General features: G+C 37.6%; 4 protein-coding genes and 1 long non-coding RNA gene across 8 annotated transcripts; 3 read left to right on the forward strand and 2 right to left on the reverse strand.

Moving 5' to 3' along the window:
• Positions 1-771: 771 nt before the first annotated feature.
• On the reverse strand, positions 772-1267 carry LOC121632581. Its single transcript, XR_006008927.1, has 2 exons — positions 1178-1267; positions 772-826 (listed from the first exon to the last, which is right to left on the reverse strand). It is a non-coding gene; the product is annotated as an uncharacterized LOC121632581 (long non-coding RNA).
• dhx32a (DEAH (Asp-Glu-Ala-His) box polypeptide 32a) lies at positions 1210-8704 on the forward strand. The gene is made up of 11 exons (XM_041974187.1): positions 1210-1788; positions 2430-2623; positions 4278-4650; positions 4741-4971; positions 5058-5151; positions 5313-5459; positions 6149-6340; positions 6443-6583; positions 7764-7954; positions 8044-8234; positions 8474-8704. The coding sequence occupies exons 1-11, from the start codon at positions 1528-1530 to the stop codon at positions 8667-8669; spliced, it is 2211 nt and encodes a 736-aa protein (XP_041830121.1). The 5' UTR covers positions 1210-1527; the 3' UTR covers positions 8670-8704.
• A 237-nt stretch (positions 8705-8941) lies between these two features.
• LOC121632579 (BRCA2 and CDKN1A interacting protein) lies at positions 8942-11304 on the reverse strand. Its single transcript, XM_041974190.1, has 7 exons — positions 11059-11304; positions 10863-10937; positions 10699-10779; positions 10523-10609; positions 10226-10413; positions 9897-10065; positions 8942-9676 (listed from the first exon to the last, which is right to left on the reverse strand). The coding sequence occupies exons 1-7, from the start codon at positions 11188-11190 to the stop codon at positions 9506-9508; spliced, it is 903 nt and encodes a 300-aa protein (XP_041830124.1). The 5' UTR covers positions 11191-11304; the 3' UTR covers positions 8942-9505.
• uros (uroporphyrinogen III synthase) lies at positions 10572-15898 on the forward strand. 4 transcript variants are annotated; one of them, XM_041974192.1, is made up of 10 exons: positions 10572-10632; positions 12074-12157; positions 12261-12344; positions 12452-12548; positions 12716-12790; positions 14750-14824; positions 14922-15005; positions 15137-15222; positions 15305-15403; positions 15503-15898. In XM_041974192.1, the coding sequence occupies exons 2-10, from the start codon at positions 12095-12097 to the stop codon at positions 15623-15625; spliced, it is 786 nt and encodes a 261-aa protein (XP_041830126.1). In that variant the 5' UTR covers positions 10572-10632; positions 12074-12094; the 3' UTR covers positions 15626-15898. The 4 variants fall into 4 exon arrangements, with proteins under 4 accessions (XP_041830126.1, XP_041830128.1, XP_041830127.1 ...); XM_041974194.1 differs by lacking the exon at positions 10572-10632 and adding an exon at positions 11397-11488 and having other exon boundaries at positions 12071-12157; XM_041974193.1 differs by lacking the exon at positions 10572-10632 and adding an exon at positions 11588-11606.
• Positions 15899-16254: 356 nt separating this feature from the next.
• mmp21 (matrix metallopeptidase 21) lies at positions 16255-20359 on the forward strand. Its single transcript, XM_041974678.1, has 7 exons — positions 16255-16394; positions 16501-17375; positions 18067-18206; positions 18297-18438; positions 18565-18822; positions 18926-19098; positions 19877-20359. The coding sequence occupies exons 1-7, from the start codon at positions 16255-16257 to the stop codon at positions 20180-20182; spliced, it is 2034 nt and encodes a 677-aa protein (XP_041830612.1). The 3' UTR covers positions 20183-20359.
• The last annotated feature ends 998 nt before the right edge of the window (positions 20360-21357 follow it).

Below are 21357 nucleotides of genomic sequence, written 5' to 3' on the forward strand. Positions count from 1 at the left end.
ATTTAACTCCAGCAGTTTTAGCACAAAAACATGTTTTAAATTCATGATTCATTTAAGATAAAAAAAAAGCAAAGAATTTAACATTTTATTACTGTACGTCTTCTCTGAAAGGTCTGAGGCTCTGTGGTTGCCCAATTGTACGGGGACCAGTATAACAGAACAGCTTATTTCAGCAGCCTGATCCTTTGTCCAAACACAATTTGACACAATCTATTTAAGTCTCAAAAGCATAAATCAATATAGTGAAATGATTTATTCAGTCCAGCTTGTCAGAAACTACTTTCATCAAAAGAAAATTTGACATGAATGTTTCTAAAGTTTAGAATTTTTATGGAACATCTGCTTTCATCAGACAAAGGCAGAAACCAAATTAAATTTACTTTATTGTATTACAAGCTTGATTCACGTATGAATTCTGCGTTATTAGAAACAGAAGTGTTGACGTAGGACAACATTTAGGCAAACCTTATAATACATATATACATATAATAAAAACAGATGTCAACGAGAAATACGTCATCGTTACCATCATCATCATGACCATTAACCACAGAAGTGCACTAGATGCTGCATTCGCTTGCATTTCTGAGGTTTATCAAAGTGAAGGTCATTTTGCACAAAATACTTGTTAGAATGGGGTTGTCTGTGCTTGAAGTGGCACCTGACGGACCAGTCAGTTTTCAGGGGTGGCCTGTGCTGTGTCTTCTTCGCCCAACAAACTTTGGAAGTAACTTTATTGACTGTAGCTGACATCTTCAACTGGGAGTTTTCCTCTTTCTTTTTGAGCTCTTTCTGAAAGTGCTCCTCGTTCTCTGTCCAGTATCTTCTGGAAACTGCACAAAATCTCCAGTTAACTGCAGATAAAAAATAATTAAACTTTATTGTTCATATATGTTCAGTTGTACAATTCAATAAGTTTAGGTTTCTCAGAGCCAGTGGCCAATTAATTATGCAAATTTTGACATAAGGTGTTCATGGCTTTAGGCCACACTCATCACAAAAAGGCAGGTTACCGGAATATGATTAAATCCACAAATTTTACAAGTGTATGTGATACTGCAGTTTAGTTTTAATTTATTTAGATACACAGATATACAACATTATAAGTGAATTTTTTTGCAATATTAGTATTAGAATTACAGATTATTTAAGGATATTTTCACTGGTGGGAACATACACGTAATACTTGCTGCTTTACACGTGATCCTTTGGTTAATAGTCCTGAGATTATGACACAGCACCGTGTACATCTCTCAGTGGCGAATATGGAGTCCTGAGCAAATTCAAACACGTGTGAAGCCACGCTGGGGTGGAAATTACGCACCGGTGCGCATTGCGCGTCAGCGATCTCCAAAGTGGACAACCCCCGAACTTTGACGAGCTTAATATATATTTTTTCAGCGATACAGGGATCGTTAATCATAAAATCCGTTCAAATAGAGTTTCTGTTTCCGATTTGAAGTGTATGGACCTGAATATCGGTTGTTGGAAAATTCGTCAACGTTTTTTCCTCTAGGTGTTTGTATCATGTCAAACGCAAGCGATTCGACAGAGCCAGATAATTTCTCCTGCAGTGAGGAAACTCCCTGGGACAATTCATGTGGCTTCGGAGATGATCTGGAGTTAAATCAATTCGATGGATTGCCATTTTCCTCTCGTTACTACAAATTACTGAAAGAGAGAAAAACTCTGCCTGTGTGGAAGGTCAGGTGCCAGTTTGAGGATGCTTTGGTAAACAACCAGCTGGTTATTGTGTCCGGAATAGCGAAAACTGGGAGGAGTACACAGGTAAGAAAAAAAAACTTATCGGGAATAAATTTTGAGAAAGATTTTCATCAAAGAAAGCTTTTCCTTAAAACGTATATATTACTGAAAAGATGTACTTAAACCTGAAACTAAGAGTTTAGATAATAATGTTCAACGTTTAATTTCTTTCAGACTGCCCCCAAATACCACAGAATCTCTGTTTGTTACATGCTCAATCCAGACTGCTCAGAGAAAACCCTATATTTTTGTATTATAATGACATTTTTTTTAGTTAAGTTTTTTGCCCAGAATTGCCATGCTGCTGGGAACAGAAGCTGCCCAGCTCAGCAGATGTTGAACTTTTGAGGCTTTCCAAGCTCCCTTCCGCTTGTCCACACAGACTCCAGCTCTACAGGCCTGTTAGGGGACCTCCTGCTGCTAAGCCCTGATCTGCTGGAGCCGCCACATGCTGCCAAAGCAATTTTGCATTCTCAACGCTAATACCATTGGTTATCTCCTGTCACTGTTTGTGTGGCTGTGTGTTTAAACAAAAGCTGTTTGTATAATCCTGACAAGATGCTTGCAACTGAGAAACTCCAGTTGATAAGATAGAAAGATTTTGTTTTGAAGTTTATAGGCTCGATATTTTATGGTAAAAACTTTTGGTGACTATTTACTTTCAGATCCCTCAGTGGTGTGCAGAGTTTTGTCTGTCTGCTCAGTACCAGCATGGCATGGTTGTGTGCACACAGACCAACAAACAGCAGGCTGTGGATCTGGCCCTTCGAGTGGCTGATGAAATGGATGTGAACATAGGCCACGAAGTGGGTTACACCATCCCTCTGGAGACTTGCTGCTCCTCTGACACCATTTTGAGGTTTGTTGAGGAGCTCTCATTTGGTCCATTTCACAGCCAGCAACAGAATGATGCTTGAATACAGTCCACAAACTATCTTTGTCAGTTTAAATGTTTTGTTTTTTTAACAAAACTGTACATAATGTATATTTGTATACGTTAAACATGCGTTGCTCCTTTTATATTAGACACCACTATATAAGTGACTTTTTATTTTATTACTTTAAACTTATTTTATTCTTTACCTTAAGTTATTGCTTTTTACTTATTTTATTACTTCTTACTAGAGGAACATCTGCCATAAAAAAAATCCCTTGTATGTGTTGACATACTTGGAGAATAAAGCCGATTCTGATCCTTGATGGAGCAGTCTGTGGACAAGTCATAGCCAATTCAGCTTGTATTAATGCAATCTCATTTATGTCTCGGAATGCCAATTTTCACTTATTCTAGCCTTCCAAGTATCATTATTAGCTTATTTTCTGTGTCACTACTACAGAGTTTTGTGTGTAGTTGCATGAATGAGACTCATCGCACGCTCAGTACTCACATGTAAATAATTTATATTACATGGCAGAGGTCCTTTTCTGTGAAGTTTGCCATATTGCACCACAATGTTGCATCACAATGACAGTATTTGGTTTGTTGCAGTCTACAACTATGGCTCTAGATGTCACTGAATCCTACACAGTGCTCCTTATAACTATACAGTTTTAAAAAAAAAAACTATACAGTTGTACAAGTGAACGTGCATCTTTTAACTACATTTTTCACCTGTTGTACTTTGTAGATATTGTCTATACGCATATATTCACTTATTATGACTGACCGATGAGCAGGATGCTAACATGCTTAAATGAACTGATAGACTATAAAACAAACTTTTTAAATTCATCATACTGGGGAAGTTTTGTTGCTACATCATTACTTTGTGGAATGTGTGAAGTGTATAATGTCTGATAGTTAATGTTAAGTGTTGGTGGTGTGTTGGGTCAAATCATAGTTAATAGTATCTCAGTGGCACCTTTAGTTATTGACAGTCAAATTGTCACCTTTTTTTGCAATGTTAGCCAAAAGTATAAATCCACAGACTTTGTAAAGTACAATTTAAGATAGTGTTGAATTACATTATATTGGATTTCACAAATGTAGCTCATAAGGTTGGCTGTATTACAAAGGAATAGAACATAAATGTGCCAACATCCACTGCAGTATTCTCCTGTTTGTGTTTACTCTTGTTTTGAGTTTCATGGTGGATTGGATGATTGTATTTTCCCACTTGCTGTAAAAAGGAAGGAACACATATTGGGCATTTTAAATCGTCAGGGATCTCAGTAGTGTGTGGAAGATCCATATAAAGCCATAACAGCTTGGCACCACTTCCTTGTGTTGGTCACCAGCCTGGTCACATTTTACTGTGGGATGGCATCCTCTTTTCTCAACCAGGAGTTGTTAAAGGCTAACAAGCTAATTTCTGTCTGATGCAGTTAGACAATTAAGAATTTGTGAGTCTTAGAGCAAAACATAAATGATTGAATTTCACTCTAATTATTTTCAAGAAAATGCATGACATGACCTGGAAATTTTGAAAATTTGGCAGTGACCTATGGTTTTTAGTTGCTACATGTCCCACCTTTCAGCAAGCTTACACACTGCTTATTTTATAAATCATCAGGTACTGCACAGATGATATGCTGCTGAGAGAGATGATGTCGGACCCATTTCTGGAGCACTATGGAGTCATTATCATTGACCAGGCCCATGAAAGGACAGTAAGCACAGATATACTGCTTGGTCTCCTCAAAGACATCCTGCTGCAGAGGCCTGAACTCAGAGTGGTGGTCCTCACTGTGCCGCCGATGACTGAAAAGCTTCTGAAAAACTATGGCACCATCCCCCTTATAAGTCTGGAGGCCTCCTGTCCTGCAGAGGTGGTCCACAGCAACAGCTGCAACAAGGATTACTTCTACTCAGCACTAAGACTGGTGCTGGAGATCCATCGAACCGGAGAGAGTGGAGATATTGTTGTGTTTTTTGCCTCAGCTAAGGTAAAGGATGTATTTTTAATAAGCAGTTTCACTGAACTAAAGCTTGTCGTGTTAAATTTGGTTTAATAAATTATGATTGCTTTTCCAAAGGAAGTCCACAGTGCTTACAGCATCCTCCAGAATGAGGGTTCTAGACTGGGAGCAGAGTTGGACCAAATGGTGCCCATAGTGTTGTGTCCAAACCAGCGGGGGGTGCTGGCTGTTTTGAGTGAACAGTCAAAGTCCAGAAGGGTTTTCCTTTCTATCCAACAAGGGGAGGATGTGTGGTGGACTGCAGAGTCTATAAAGTTTGTCATCGACACAGGAGTCCAGATAAAAATGGTTAGTTATTTTTTACCAGACATATTAATCCCAAAAGAGCATTCTGCTGATACTGATCTTTATTTTTTAAAAACTATTATCTATAGGTTTACAATCCAAGAGTGAGAGCTTATTCTGAGGTACTTCAGTCCATCAGTCAGTGTCAGGCAGATATACGCAAGCAGCTGTCAGGACCAGCAGGTATGTCCTCTGATCTGCATAAAATGATGTTCTAATTAACATTCAGCTGGTAAATAAACTTTTCTGAACATACTTTAGTTAATGGCAAGGAAACACTTTCTAGCATTATTCCATCAACTTTAAAATTTTAAGCCATATTTCAATGCTACTTTATTTCCTAGGTAAATGTTTCCGCCTGTATCCAGAAGTAAGCCTACCACTTGAGACCCCCTCACAGATTTTGGAGTCTAATATTACACCGACAGTTCTCTTCCTGAAGAGGATGGAGATAGCCGGCCTTGGACAGTGTCATTTCATTGACAGACCAGGTGAGAAATTTGACAAGCTGTCATTCAAACATGATGAATTCAGGATAACCGACATTTTTAGTTTTGAGTTGCAGATTCCTGCAAAGGCATTTCTCTAACCCTAAAATGCAGTCAAAGAAGTGTAAGAGGAAGGACAAATGAATTTGCTCCCTGTATCTGTTTGGGCCCAGTCAACCATGGTTTAGCTGAGCTGACAACTTGGCTAGTAAGCTTTGTTTGAGCTGTGACCCGCCCCATAAATGGACAGAGCAGACAAAAACCAGCCAGTTCATTACTGATTATACAACATGTCTAATTTAGTGCAGCTCCAGCAAAATACAATGAAGTAGAAGTATACGCCAGAAGTTTTTCAATAAGTTTTTTTACTGCACAATGTGTCACAAAAGGTGCATGACATAATATACTTACATTATGTTTTCTTATGTCTTGGTTAAAAGTTAATAAAATTTATGAAAATGTTCATGTCATTTTACTGTCTTTTTATTTTTCTATAGGGAAATATAACATGAGTGGTATTTATTTATTTATTTTTACTTTTTAGTATGAGTTTTTAAATGCATAAACTTTATAAATCAGGTCCACTTGTTTCTACAGTTTGCATTCGTGATACTGATACTAGGGAAACATCAGGAGCAGTCTTTTTTTCTTAGAACTAATACACTTCTTTGCCATTTCCTTTCTTTTGACAGATCCAGAGGGCCTCATGCAGGCACTGGAAGAGTTGGACTACCTCGCTGCTTTAGATGATGATGGTAACTTGTCTGAAATTGGCATCATCATGTCTGAAATCCCTCTGGATCCTCAGATGGCCAAAGCTCTGCTGGCATCCTGCGAGTTTGACTGTGTGAATGAAATGCTCACTATTGCAGCCATGCTGTCAGGTATGTGCGCCGCACATGTTCATGCTGAGTTTAACACCAGAGTGAGATTGGTTTATATCTCCTTTAAGGTGTGGTGATGAATTGTTGGATCTTGTCTTTTAGTGCCGAGCTGCTTCCTGGAGCCATCTGCTGGCACGATCCATGAAGTGGCTCAATGTCACAAAAAGTTCCAGCACCCTGAGGGAGATCACTTTACCCTCATAAATATCTACAATGCCTTTAAACAAAGCCAGAAGGAACAGTGTAAGAAACAGAAATGGTTTGTTGTCTGTATTAGATATAATTTTTTAAATTGCTGCAGCAGTTTGAGTCACAGGCCTTGAATCGTCCTTCAAAGTTTCACATTCAGTTTTCTTAAAAAGTTAAACTTTTATGTTGCAGAAGCCTGGGCTCAGTTTTATTTATTTTATTATCTTTTTTAGGCCTTTTCATTAAGCTGTTACACATTTGAGACCATTGTGGGCTAAATCAAAACAAAATACAGTGGGAACTGATGATGAAACAGTGAACAGATAATAATTCTGAGTCGAGGATGTACAAATTGAGAAACAGGAAGAGGTACAAATGTCGTCATACATAACAAGTTTATTTATAGCACACAATAAATTAAGAATTTAAGCATTAAAGACAAATGTATAAAGGATTGAAATAAGAAATAACATTGAGTTCTATATCAGAATAATGCAAAAAACAACTTGCCCATTTGAAGGTGTTTGCCATAATTTTTCAGGTTTCAGCTTACATAGCAAATCATTTCTGAAAAAAAAAACAAGTTTGATTTGAGCTACCTTCTGCAGAGATAGCTTTGAGCAGGGTGGCCATCTGCCTTGACTCATTTGTTATAAATAAACACTTAATTACTTGAATATTTATTAAACTTGGATTAACTTATTATTTCCTTACCTTTCAAGGCAGCTGGATTCTCTTAAATAATTCAGTTTTTTGTTAACAAACCACCTGGCTTGTCAGACTCATTATTTCTTTTCAGACACAATTAGATTTAAATATGGATTGAAAAATGCTACAAAAAAGTGGTTTACTTTTGTAAAAATACATTTAGACACAAAGACTAGCAACGCCACCAAGGAGCAAACTTAGGGGAATTCAGATGGATGCTGTAGAATTGTTTCTTGGGCCATTTGGCCAAGAATCCGCTGCTTAATATTTATGAAAATTTAGATAATGTCACTGAGGAGCAAACATCTGGGGTTGTCACATTCATTATTTATATCCAATCACAACTGTTCAGAGGTAGGCTTTGAAAATTAAACAATATGGTGGTATCCACTGAGCATGGACGTTATAATAAAACTTTTATATTTTGTCCAAAGGAAATTCCAGTCGGACCTTTTTTTTAATTATTTTATTATAAGTGAAACCTAAAATATAGTCCATATGCAAGTAACTGTCTTGTTTTCCTTAGACTTGACTCTTGAAAAGTGGTGCCGTGACTATTTTCTGGATCATTCTGCCCTGAAGATGGCGGATGCCATTAGATCAGAGCTGACAGACACCCTGAACAGAATTGAGCTTCCCATTTCTGAGCCCTCCTTTGGAACCAGAACAAACACGAACAACATCAAAAGAGCTCTATTGGCTGGATTCTTCATGCAGGTGTATAGATAAATAAAAAAATATTTATATAATATTACATTTCTTTCAATAGTTTGATTTATTCAGGAGTTTGTTTTTTTTTTTCTTAGATTGCTCGAGATGTGGATGGATCAGGAAACTACTTTATTCTGACACACAAGCACATGGCCCAGATGCACCCACTCTCTGGTTACGGAGCTCAGTCCCACAAGTTGGGGTTGCCAGAGTGGGTTCTTTTCAATGAATACACCCTGTCAGAAAACAACTGCATGAGAACAGTCTCGGAAATTTCCCCTCAAGTGTAAGTTAGCTTCGTATTCAGCTCAGCATCAGATATGCACAAGCAGATTACAGCTTTGCTGCATGTGGCTTATGTTTCTACAGGTCACACTGATGTCATGTTTTTATTACAGAAAGACTGAGCCATCTTATTTTAAAATCTTTATATTCAAATCACAACAGATGTTACCCTTCTCAGTTTTTTTTTTTAGTAATATTCATTTTTAAAATAAATATTTTAACTGATCTCGTCTGTTTTAGGTTCATTCAAATGGCACCATTGTACTTCTTCTACAACCTGCCCCCTAGTGAGAGCAAAGACATACTGCAGGACATGTTGGACCCAGCGGGATCAAGAAATTGCAGAGAGAAGCGGCAGCCAACGGCAAATGGCAGCGATGCCAGCAGAGAATGTGCAACAGTGGCGCAGACTTATGACAGATGTGTGATTCAATAAACTAAAACCAGAGTTTTAGGTCATTTTCCAACCAACTACTTTTATGCTTGTAGAACATTTGTAATTTGTCTAAACCATAGCTTGAAAATGTGCAACTGTCAAGCACATTTCTCAGAAGACAGAGTTGTAAAAAACTGACATGTTGTAAATAGTAGCAGTTATGACCCACTCCGAGCTGCTCTCCTAGCTTTAGTCTTATGCAGGTATAAGAGTAGCTTTGGGATTCTGTGATTAAAACTGGGAATATGTGGTAACTTGCTCCCAGATTAACATTGAAAGTGGAAACAGGCATTTGATTCTTCACCAGGACAAGCGATGTACAGATATTTGGAATTCAAGTAAACAAAGCTATATTTTGGTTCACTCATAAGAATCTGCTTTTAGTGATTTATTCCTAAAGCACTTTTATGGAAAAAAAATCAAGATAATTCTGCATTAAGCACAAAAGTTTGGACAAAAAAACTACTTTTTTTTTTAAATGCACAAGCTCTAAAATATAATTATGTAATTTCACAACCCCCATTCACCATCTTCCAAAACTTAAGACCAAAATCTTTTATCATTCAAGTTCATAACCCACTTTAGAAAATGATCCACAGCACCATCCATTGATTTTTTTTTTTTTTTTTTTTTTTTTTTACATTTAAGCAATATTACTGAGTTATTCTTGCATTGTTTCCAAATAAATCTTGTAAAATATATAGTTGTTGAAAAAGGACAATGCTATAGCTGACTGTAAAAAAACTGTTTCTTTGAGATAAACTGAAAACTAGAACAATTTTGATTAACCTGGAGGTCTACACATGTTCTACATATACCTGAAGTTAATACACACTTCACACTGTTAGGTATTCTTTCAGTTTGTCCATGATGGCAGGCATTTTGTCTGTAGGTATCAACATCACTGTCCTGAAAGGCTTCATGGGTACGTCGTCAAATGACCACCTGCCACTTAAACACGAGTCTGCCTCCTCCTGGACTGAATAGTGGAACTTCAGGATGGCTTGCTGTAAACACAACACGGACAAAGCTTAGAAAAAAAATATTTAGCATAAACATTAAAGCCAGCTTCCCAAATGGCAACTCTGTCTAATATCTTTTAGCTGAGGTAAATATTTTTTTAAGTAAAAAGCAAATTGCTACTGAATAGGTACTTAGAGGTTCTGCCCTGATTATCATTAAACATTTATTACAAATCATTGATTCCGCCTGGATTTATTTGACTACCTCATAAAAGAATTCCTCCTCTGCATTGACGAATATGTACTCCTCTTTGGGAACACCTCCTCTGGCTGGAATATTCTTTGTTGCTTCTTTGCAGGTCTTGCTGATCATGAGGCAAAAGTGACATCTCCCACTGGGCTTATTTGTCCTCTGAGCTTCATCCATTTCCTCCCTGAAGGATAGCACAATTCATTCAGTTTTGTTATTTTTGCACACACTTTCTTTGAGAAGCAAAATTGTAGAAGTTGCATTAGATTTCTTATGTATATAAAATTAGAGAAACTACACTCCTCTCCTCCCCATTGGTTATTGGCTGACAAAGTAGAACTCACTGGAGCTGTTTGTGCAGAGGAAGGGCAATCTGTGGAGGTACATTGATGAAGCGTTCACTTAGCAGTAGCCCAACAGGCTTGCTGGTGTCACTGAAGATCTGTTCCAGCTGTTCTGTCGCACTGTGAGGAGCGTTCTTCTGGCACTGGTCTAGAATCAGCTCCTTGACTTCCTCCACGCACTGCAAACCCTGCCAAATCCACCAAGCAAGTACACTGTTAAAGTTTTAATGAAGAAGCTTCAACATGTTTGACTCTTTGCAATGTGCTCTGTGGAGTTTGGTCTGCCAGAGATTTTACCTTTCTTTCTGTAAGGTTTAGCATGGTGATAAAGCCAAACACTTCATCAGGGTCATCGTCATCGCTGTCCTCTGGTACTTCAGCTTGCTGGAGCAAAATGAAGAGACAAAGTGAGTATATGACAGGGCTAAAACTCTCTGTCAACTGTGACTAGATTACACTGATGAGTAACTCACCTTGATGACACTTCCTACGTGATTCTGTTGGATGATGATGTCTGTCATCTCTGATGTGTTTACATGAGCTTTCAGGAACAGCTGTGTTCAAACATGACAGAAGCGTTACCACTGACATCATGCTAACAATATTTAACACATAAACATAACCCGCTGTCCCAAACCTGCTGTAAAAGTTTCTTTATGCCATTGAAGTCGTTGCCTGAAATGTTGTGGGCTTCAAAATCCACCATGACCTCCTGTGAGCGAACACATAAAAGGGGAAAGTGAGTGTATTTTGAATGCAATAATTAGCTAGTTAGCTGAGCAACTCAGCTAGCTATACCAAGTACAAATTCTACGAATGGTTTTGTCTTTCACCTCATTAATTTCCTCCTCGCTGTCTTCCTCCTCTGAATCATCCTCCTCCTCCGAATTCTTATCGGAGCTGCTTTCTTCTTCGTCTGGATTTTCACCCAAACCTATCGCTCTCTTCTTAGCCGATGAAGCCATGCTGCAGCATTTAACAGCGTGTTACATTAGTGGGCGGGGCAAAGGTTATAGTTCAGCACGTTGAGGGCAAAAACTGAAGCCAGAACTGTAGAGTGGCCATTATGGGTCCGAATGTGCGACGCTAGCTGTTCACTAAGCAACTGTAGGAGCCGTAATGTCACCTAGTTGCATGTCGGGAAATGGAATAAACCATTTCCTTAAACGGGGATTATAGTTATTTAAACTATGTCAAAGTTCTGCATTGCTGTGATTAAACACTTACTTTTTAGCATAATGTTTTCATATACAATATTTCAAATAGATAACAGACTAAAATGTCTTCTTTTTTTCTATATATTTTTGCAAATCAGTTAAATATACTATTTTGGTCACCTTCCTTAAATTGTGAATTAAATCGTCTCTATGAACTACTTAAGGTATTTGAATTTTATACAATATTAGTCTTTTTAGCTTTTCTCAGTAGGTCATGCTGTTACGCATTTAATGCCTAACAAACCAGCGACTTTTTATCGCTTAGAAGTACTGACTGGTTCTGTGGATGAGAAGATTACTGTAGCTAATCTGTTATCCACTGTATGTTGCAAATGTAAACAGTATCACACAGCTTAGGGAAAAATTAGCTGTGTGGCTACATGCAGGAATGTTCAGGTGAAAAATATGACCTTATTGTTTTATGTATTTGCTTTTCATAAGCAGACAGATAACCGTGACTCAACAGCATTTTTATCAGCAGGTCGCATACGACAGTTTTAGGGTGTAGCTTAGCTAAATCAGCCTACACACCCACTGTTTCAGTACTTTCGCAGTTTCTGAATGTGAATGCATTTTCAACAGCATTTGTAGTTGAACCTGTGTTATTTATTCTGTTGTATTTTTCTTTCAGTATTTTAAGGACATCACCAAAATGCATGTATTGCTTTTTAAAGAGCCAAGAGAGGGAGAATCAGGACCTGATCCTTACATTGCGGTAGATGTAATTTACCTTAACACACCTGTTTGCTAAAGCATGTTTTCTTACTGGTTATCATTGAAGTGGTGATTTAAATTGAAATGTTATTGTGTTTCTGTAGGCGCTGGCATCACATGGACACAAGGCAACCCTAATTCCTGTGCTGTCTTTTAAGTTTGTCTCATTAAACATTTTGTCGGATAAGGTAATCTCCATCGTTACAGACACTAAATTAATATTTATGTCCTTCATCTACATATTTTCAGCTTTATATGTCAAACACTTGTAATTTAAGATGTTTTTTTTTTTCAGCTGTTCCAACCAGATAAACACGGTGGCCTTATATTTACCAGTCCAAGAGCAGTGAAAGCAGTAAAAATGTGTTTGGAAGCAGAAGAAAGAAGAGAAGGTGAGAGAATACAGATAAAATTAATACAAAACACCCCATGGGAAAAAAAAAAACATACGTAAAAAAAACAAAATGTAGATATACATTATCAGATGTATGCTGTGTATTTCTTGTTTGACAGTTTTAGACATAAAACCTTCTTCTAAATTTTATTGTCACTCATTTAGAGTGGAATAAATCAGTGAAGGACAAGTGGAATACCAAATCCATCTATGTGGTTGGGAAGGCCACTGCAGCATTAGGTGAGTTGTTATCACATCGCTTACTTTCATTAATTTTCTAAAAGTTTGTCATGCACTGTGCTCCTTATAAACCAAATGTAATTGCTGCAGCGTGTGTCAGGCACCTGGTGTTCACAGACGTGTGTGAAATGGTTTGACTACCTTCAGCCAGTTGTTATACACAAGCGACAGTTTGCTGTGATACAAAGCGAATTGATTTAGACTTAAGAAAACAAGCAGGTGTAGCAGCTTCCTGACTTGTGTCATACCTCATGCTTTCAGTGGCTGTTTACCTTTTTTATTGTCATTGTTTATTATAAGTTTAGTTGGAACAGATGCTTTTATTTCATAAAAGTTATATTGCATCACCTTTTTGGTTGAGTTGATTGATGATTTGTTTGGAAAGTGAACCATCTCTCTTGTTACTTGAAATGAGATTTCAGCTGCTAAAAGGTTTGGGGCATTTATTGCTCAATTTGTTTCTTAATGCACAAAATATTTGGAGTGGGTCATAGATCAACTACAGAAAGGACAGTTTAGACTCTTACTGCTGAGTCGTGCTCTTGTGGTTTGACATTGTCTTGCAAAAATAAGCAAGGCCTTTCTGAGACATAATTTTCATGTGTGTACAGAAATTTTCCTGGATTCCCTGAAAACATTTTTTTGCCCTCACAGGCTTTCAATTTTTCTTCTGCGAGACTCTTTTAATACAGTTATTTTTTCTGGTTTCTTGCAAGTCAACCCAGCTGGGGCCACATTTGTAGAAACAATGCATACACATAAAACCAGTGGAAATGCCTTTTTCTCATCAAAACTGCTATTTATAAAGGAAGAATGAATGAAAAATAGGCATGCATTCCTCACACAATGCCTACACATATTTTAGAGCGACATAACCCTGGTACGTAGTGGAAACAAACAAAAAAAGAAACAACATAAGTTATTGTTAAACAAAATGAAATTTCACAAAGCTTGGCCTCTGAAAGTGATTTATATTCTGTTCTGTTTCTCATACATTTCCATAGTATATTCTTACTTGCAGTAATTGTGGGTGCTATAAATAACTGCAGCCTTGCATGATGCTTAATTGCTGAGAAGATCTCTCTAAAGAGATATTCAAACAAACTAAGAAAAGAAAATCCAGTAATTAAAAATCATTGTAATTTTCTGGCATGCGATTGGCCTCAGAGGTTTTTATAGGGCTGTTTAAGAAAACAGCCAACATACCATCATCCATCTGCACATCTGTGCCTTCCGCCTGATCATCTTCAAGCAAGACAGTTTTCTGGACAAGCTATATGTTTGTCTGTAAGAGATGAAACAGGAGTTGCAAGTCCTCTAGCCAACTGTGATGTGAAAGCAGAAGCAAACCTTGACTGCTGCTTGGTTATATGATTAATTTATTTCTTATATATGTTAAATATAATATGTCTTTATGCATGTTAAACCTAATATGCTTTTTTTTTTATTGCTGCTTCAGTTAGTATCCCTTTTTAGTTGTGGTGCAAATTATGTCCCAATGTGAAAATGGAAATCAGGGAAGCATCCTCATCCATTCATGACTAAAAATGGAAATCAGACACTTACACAGACATGTTTGAAATTTACAAAATAGAGCAAAATGTCTGTGTGGCATCATTAATCTGATAAAATAATTGTAATTATGTTTTTATTTAAAAAAATTAAACTACAGATAATCTTTTGCATCTGGGCCCAGGTGTTTTGTTGCTTACGCTCCAGCTTTTTTGGATTGTTGACATCTGATTTAAAAGTGGCATATATTAATCTAAAAACAGAGGGCAAGAGGGAAAGAGAATGAAATGAGTTTTTGTTCTATTTAAAGTTAAAAATAATTAAATATGAGTACAGTGTGAATTATTTGCATATAATTTCATTCTGTTTTAATTTACAGCACCACATTTCTTTTTGGGAACAGGGTCGAATTAATCTTCCTCTTTTTTGGGGGTTTGTTTTGCACAGTGCGAAATCTGGGCCTGAACCCTATGGGAGAAGACACAGGGACAGCAGAGGTCCTGTCAAGTGTCATCATTGAACGTATGGTCTGATTTTATACATCCGTCATTTCACACAGTTTAATTTAATAAGGAATTTGTTATTGTTATAATGAAAGTGACCTTAATTCTTCTTGTAGGAGAGGACACAAGTATCCCACCACTTTTTTTCCCCTGTGGCTCAATCAAAAGAGAAGTCTTGCCCACGGCTTTAAGGGAAAATGGTAAGCATTGTGAGCTATTGTTTCTCACTATTAAAAACTCAAGGTGATAAGACCCCTCTGGGGTTACACTAATTATAAAATAATAATTGCACTACCTTTATCATTGTGGGAATCTGTTTCTTTGTTTCCAGGAGTTCCCCTAGAGACGTTGACTGTCTATCAAACCGCTGAACATCCTGATCTTGAGAAAAATCTGAAGAACTGCTTCACAGAAGAGGTAGACTCCCACCACTCCTACTATATTTTAGAAATTGCTTTTCTTAAATACACAAAATGATGATTTTTCTGTGTGTTATCAGGGAACTCCAGCAAGTATAGGTTTCTTCAGTCCCTCAGGAGTAAAGTTTTGCCTGGAAGGGGTACGCAGGCTGGCGGGTGAACAGCTGACTCAGATAAAGGTACAATCTCCTCATGGTTACACATGCAAATGTATAAAAAATTCATAAATCTGTAGTATGGGACAGCTCTTCAGTGCCTCTGACTGACTTTGTTTCCAGTTTGCAGCCATCGGGCCAACTACTCAAGATGCAATGACAGCAGAGGGTCTTTGTGTGAGCTGTGCAGCAGAAAAGCCAACAGCTGAACACCTGGCAGCCGCGATTGCCAAGGCTCTACAGTGACCACCAACAGCCCTCCTAAATCCACCTATCTTATCTGTTTCCTCTTGTTTATTTTGTGTTTTGTATGAATGTATTGCAATTTTTCTCTTTTATTTTATTGCTTATCTCTTGATTGCTGGAGATACTGCAGCTCTATTGCACTAAGAAAATTAGCTGTTTGTGTCATAAAAGTCAAAGAAGCCTGAATTAAGAAATCAAAATTCTATTGTTCTCAAATCTATTTAAAGTGAATGTTAAATTATCTTAAAAAAATAAACTTTATTTGGTATAATATGAAAGATTTTGTCAGGTTTTATTCATTGTAAAACACTGAAGTGTGTGTTTGTTCAGAACAGGTGTTGGTAATGGTCCTTAACCAGTTTTATTGCCCACATAAAAGTAAAGTTTATACTTTCTCTACAGGTCAGTTTAAAGCCACTAGAGCATAGATAACACATCCATGGAATTCAGTCAAATTTATCAGTTTGTATGTTTACTTTCGGCACAGAAGTGAGGAAAGTGGGCAATCTCCAGAGAGTCACACCTTTAGATGGGTGTGGAGAAACTCAGGATTAGCTTATAAAGCAGTGTTGCTCTTTGCTTTCCACAACACATCTTCTACAAAACCTCTGGCGTAAACCGCTGCCACGATGCTGACTTTTATCCAGCTGATCATGTTACTTTTCTTAATGATCATTAGCTCCAGTTACACAGAAAGACTTTTCCATAATCGGGATCATTCTGATATGCAGATGATCAATCCTCACCAAGCGGCAATCATAACAGATGAGCATAAAGCAGAGGTAATTCTTCTTTTAATGTCCTTTTCAATTTAATATCTATATTAAACATCTAACGAGTAACTACTAAATCTTGTTTAAGTTATTTCTCTCTAGATACGGTTTCATCAAATCAGTTAACTGGAAGGAGATCCATTTGGAGGATTCAGACACATCTTTCAGTGATGACTTCCTGGATGACCTTCAAGCCATGATCCAGGAGGGAACCTCAGTGCCTCATGCAAGGGTTTCTTCTCAAAGTGGTGATGAAGATGGCCAGGACAGTCAAACTGAGAATCGAGAATTTATTTCAGCTCTGAAAGAGTTTCAAAGGGTGTCAGGTCTACCTGTTACAGGAGTGTTTGATGAGGCCACCAAGGAAGCAATGAACAAACCAAGATGTGGAGTCCCTGACCAGGAGATAGACCTGAACACTCACGTAGTACCTGAGAACAGTGGTGGCTTAGATATTGAAAACAGTCCGAGAGACAGTTTTAATGAGACTGACAGCAACAACACAGAAAACAATATAATCAGTGGCTCTGCTAATTCCTCTGAAAATGGCATGTTCAATTTTAATGAGACAGAAAATGCTCTCATGGGCATTTCAAATGACACAAGTATGAATATTACAACAGATGTCTTAAATATTACTTCTCTAAACAGCTCACGTGACATCGGTCTGGGTAATGAAAGTGTAAACACATATCAGAGTGAAACAGTGAGGCGCAGAAAGCGTCACCTTGCCATTCTTGTGTCCAAAAGCAGACATAAGAGAGATTTAAGTGAAACTGGTCATATGGCCTTTTCTAAGACTGTCTTGAAGTGGAGGCTAATTGGTGAAGGTTACAGCAGCCAGTTGACTATTGAAGAACAAAGATATATCTTCAGGTTGGCCTTCAGGATGTGGAGTGAGGTGTCACCACTGGAATTTGTAGAGGATACAAGGTCACCTTTGGAGGATGTTGACATCAAGCTGGGCTTTGGTACAGGTAGGCATCAGTCAATATGTAACAAATACAACATATTTCATGAATACATAAGGGGAAATATTAGACTTTGGTTTGGTTTTGATATAACTTCTAAAGTAGTGGCAAAATTGGGTCAATTGAACTCAGCGTTGGCACAATTGGCTTTGTTTTGTTTGAGGCTGAGTACTGTTACAGAAATAGTTATAAGGTTTGACACACTTTTTTTGTGTGTGTTTGTGTGTTTGCATTTGGATAAAGTTTGGCTGGAAGTGGCTTCATTATGGACTATGAATGGGGACCTAAATTGGGCAAAGTTGCAGACCAGGAATATCTAAGGCCAGTGTACCTGGGTCCATTTTTTCTTTTTTAATGTTTTAAATTTGGAATTTGAGGATTTATAGAGACAAAGGAATTAGGCATTTTACAATGTTTGTGAGGATTAGACTCCTCTTTAATCTGACTAAGTTGGATGATATGACCCACATCCTACATACTGTATCTTCATTTACATGTAAGATTTGATGGTGAAGCATCCATACCATACATGTTGGTAAAGGCATCTATCATCAATGTTCTAGAAAGCAGAACTACATTGTTTTTACACAGAAGCATTTTAGGCCAGCATACCTGCCTGTTGTGTAAAATATGCATCACTGTAGTGAGAAGCCAGCACATATTCTTTGACATTCTGTGCCTTTTTTTCTCCACACAGGAAGACATCTGGGATGTAACCAAAGATTTGATGGCACTGGTCAAGAATTTGCCCATGCCTGGTTCCTTGGTGATATACATTTTGATGATGATGAGCATTTCACTGCTCCCAATACTGGCAGTGGGATAAGTCTGTTAAAAGTGAGCATGCTAAAGCACAATTCAACAAGTAACTGAAATAAAACACAATGAAAGGTTCAGTAACAGCACTTTAAATTGACTGTCTATTAGGTTGCAGTTCATGAGATTGGTCATGTTTTGGGTTTACCCCACATCTACAGACCGGGATCTATAATGCAGCCAAGCTATCTGCCCCATGAGTCGGGCTTTGAGATGGACTGGATGGACAGAAAAGCTATACAGCATCTCTATGGTAGGTGGACACAACATTATCTAGTTGATACTCAGTCACAAAAATACAAAGTCTAATTTTCACAGTTTAAGGACTAAATGGACACAAACTATTTGTTTTCTGTTTTGTGCTTGTGTTTGACACCAGGTGACTGTAAAGGTCGGTTCAACACAGTGTTTGACTGGATCAGAAAAGAGAAAACACCAAGTGGGAAGGTGGTCATCCGTTTCAACACATATTTTATGAGAGATGGCTGGTACTGGCTTTATGAGAACAGAAATAATAGAACACGTTATGGTGATCCAGTTGCACTACAGATTGGGTGGCATGGGATTCCCATGGATGGAGTGGACGCATATGCACATGTGTGGTCCAGAAAAAGAGATGCTGTTTACTTCTTCAAAGGTAGATAAACACGTAAACAATTTCCCAAAAGTGAGTGGCCATTTTGCTCTTACAACATCGGTTCTGTACAGGTATTTGGTGAGAGTTGTTTCTGTTTTCACAGGTACTCAGTTCTGGAGGTATGACAATGAGAATGATCGCATGCTCAAACAAGACTCTGAAGGTCATCAGTACCCCAGATTAATCTCGGAAGGTTTCCCAGGGGTGCCTGGCCCCATTGACACAGCCTTTTTTGACAGGAGGGATTCCCACATCTACTTCTTCAAAAACTCTCATGTAAGAAAAATACATTTAAAAAAAAGGCGGTGTGTGTGTGTGTGTGTGTGTGTGTGTGTGTGTGTGTGTGTGTGTTTGTGAGGGGGATGTTGAAGTCTGGATGTAAACATTAGTTTTTCAACTGTCATTGCTGCTACAGCTGCCATGGTTACATCCATGTGTTCATAAATGGCAGCTTTATCTGGGTTTTGGAAGCAGAGCTGAGGCACAGCAGAGAGGGAGGGGCCTACAAGTTGTATATTTTTTAAATACTGCAGATTTGCTATGGTAGCACAGTATGAAATGGTACAGGTCCTCGTGTCCTGTAATGCTTTTAATGTGTTATGCAAAGCACTCTGAATTGTCTTGTACATGAAATTTGCTTTTCAAATAAACTTGCCTTGGCTTACCCCAGGTAGAACATATGCACAAAGGAAATTAATAGGAAAATGAATATCATTTGAGCATTAGGGAGTTAAGGATGAAGCTGCCTTGCATAATGTATATACCATGCCTGTACTTTGTACTCAATGGGAACTTGAATAAAATGTGTGCATATGTAGTGCTCAGGGGGAATTATGTAGCCTATAATTGTCCCTATATGTGAAATCTTGATTTCTTATCTTGAAATTTAAGAGCAAATGATTATACACTAATTGCCCATATTGTTAATTGTTTCTCTACTTTATAAGGGAATGCATTCAAGCAAACAAAGGTGCTAAATTTTCTTAGTGATTTGTTTTCCTGTTGTAATTACACTGCTCCTGTTATAGAGAGAAACAACTGTCTCTTCAAACAGGTGTATGCATTCAGTGTGGAAGCCAACAGCTTGGCAAGAGGCTTCCCCAAAAACATCAGAGATGTTTTCCCTCCAGTGGAGAGTGGAGACCATCCAGATGGCAACATTGATGCTGCCTACTTCTCCTACACCCACAATGCTATCTTTCTACTCAAGGGCACACGTTTTTGGCAAGTGGTGGGGAGCCGCGACCGGTGGCGCCAGCCTTTTCTGCCACGAAATGGCCTATTGCCACACAAAGAGGTGGATCAGCAATGGTTTGACATCTGTGATGTTCATCCAACTGCACTCAAACTAACCCGCTGACGGTCTACAGATGTAGCCTACTGATTTACCTGTAGGTATATTTGCTAGCATATGTTTGCAGACATCAATTATCCTTTTTTTTCCTTCTTCTTTTCTTCGATGTTAACTGTGTAATAATCTAAAAGACAAAAATAACTTTGTTGGCTAATTTAATTTATTTTTATGTTTTTAATGAAGTGAGCTAATGAATAATTTAACCATTTATTTCTCTGTTTCATATTGCAGATGTCGAGTTCATATAGGCACATATATTGTCAGTGAATATTACTTGATTAGAGTAATTAAGGCTTTATAGAGATAAAAGATACAGAGAATCTATTCCTTCAATAAAAGTGTAGTTTTACTAAAATATATGTATACGTTTGACTGTGAATGGAAGTGTTAGAAAAAGATGAAACTTGTAATTATTAAACAATAAAAAAACCCAATTTGATATAGTGAAAAACAATTACTCAGTGATACATTTCTACAAATCTCTCCTTGAAAACTTGCATTAGGGATTTATCAAAAGAGTGTGATCTGACTTCTAGACTGAAGCAAAATGATTTAAAAGGTTCTCGTCATAGTACTTGAAGCTGTTATATTTTATAGCAATCATTCCACAATGTTGCAAAGAAACCAACATTGATTCTGTAATCAATGTTACTTGAACACTCTTATTAATTCAGCTCATTTTAGGAGATTAAGCTCCTGGTGGGACTTGGATAACTAGCATTGTGCTGCAGGGGCTCCATAGGCAATATTAATAAATTGAAGTAGAAATCAATTACAAGCAAAGGCACAAAATGTCACAGTAACTGAAACCACAAAAAATGGATATCATGTCATGATGAGTCTGTTTACACATTTTATGAAGCAGCATAAACGGCATACAAATAAATTCCATTGTGCATATACTGCTGTGGAGGTGTGCATATTTTTTTCAGAGCTAGAATTTTGTCATTTCTTTTAAGATTTTAGAGGGTTAAACAGAGTTGGTATTGAACCTGGTTTATAAATGGACGACTTTTACAATATATACAAGGATGTTGCTAATCAAAGGGAACAAATGAGCACTGATTTATTTAGAAAATAAAAACACATTTATTTTAATTTTGCAGGAATTATTGGTAGAACAATGCTGAATTCAGTAGATGAGATGATGAGATAATGTAATGTAGAAAAGACATTTTGCT

The sequence above is a fragment of the Melanotaenia boesemani genome, chromosome 21, assembly GCF_017639745.1.
Source record: "Melanotaenia boesemani isolate fMelBoe1 chromosome 21, fMelBoe1.pri, whole genome shotgun sequence".
NCBI lineage: Eukaryota > Metazoa > Chordata > Actinopteri > Atheriniformes > Melanotaeniidae > Melanotaenia > Melanotaenia boesemani.

What these genes read in the sequence shown, in the direction of transcription:
- uros (XM_041974192.1), top strand. Translation starts at nt 12,095, where the DNA reads ATGCATGTATTGCTTTTTAAAGAGCCAAGAGAGGGAGAATCAGGACCT. An exon ending in GACCTGATCCTTACATTGCG is followed by an intron (nt 12,158 to 12,260) that starts GTAGATGTAATT and finishes GTGTTTCTGTAG; the next exon opens with GCGCTGGCATCACATGGACA. An exon ending in TAAACATTTTGTCGGATAAG is followed by an intron (nt 12,345 to 12,451) that starts GTAATCTCCATC and finishes TTTTTTTTTCAG; the next exon opens with CTGTTCCAACCAGATAAACA.
- mmp21 (XM_041974678.1), top strand. Translation starts at nt 16,255, where the DNA reads ATGCTGACTTTTATCCAGCTGATCATGTTACTTTTCTTAATGATCATT. An exon ending in GTGGGATAAGTCTGTTAAAA is followed by an intron (nt 18,207 to 18,296) that starts GTGAGCATGCTA and finishes ACTGTCTATTAG; the next exon opens with GTTGCAGTTCATGAGATTGG. An exon ending in ACTTCTTCAAAAACTCTCAT is followed by an intron (nt 19,099 to 19,876) that starts GTAAGAAAAATA and finishes CTCTTCAAACAG; the next exon opens with GTGTATGCATTCAGTGTGGA.
- LOC121632579 (XM_041974190.1), bottom strand. Translation starts at nt 11,190, where the DNA reads ATGGCTTCATCGGCTAAGAAGAGAGCGATAGGTTTGGGTGAAAATCCA. An exon ending in GCGAGGAGGAAATTAATGAG is followed by an intron (nt 10,938 to 11,058) that starts GTGAAAGACAAA and finishes GTTCGCTCACAG; the next exon opens with GAGGTCATGGTGGATTTTGA. An exon ending in TAAACCTTACAGAAAGAAAG is followed by an intron (nt 10,414 to 10,522) that starts GTAAAATCTCTG and finishes TGGATTTGGCAG; the next exon opens with GGTTTGCAGTGCGTGGAGGA.
- dhx32a (XM_041974187.1), top strand. Translation starts at nt 1,528, where the DNA reads ATGTCAAACGCAAGCGATTCGACAGAGCCAGATAATTTCTCCTGCAGT. An exon ending in AAACTGGGAGGAGTACACAG is followed by an intron (nt 1,789 to 2,429) that starts GTAAGAAAAAAA and finishes ATTTACTTTCAG; the next exon opens with ATCCCTCAGTGGTGTGCAGA. An exon ending in TATTGCAGCCATGCTGTCAG is followed by an intron (nt 6,341 to 6,442) that starts GTATGTGCGCCG and finishes CTTGTCTTTTAG; the next exon opens with TGCCGAGCTGCTTCCTGGAG.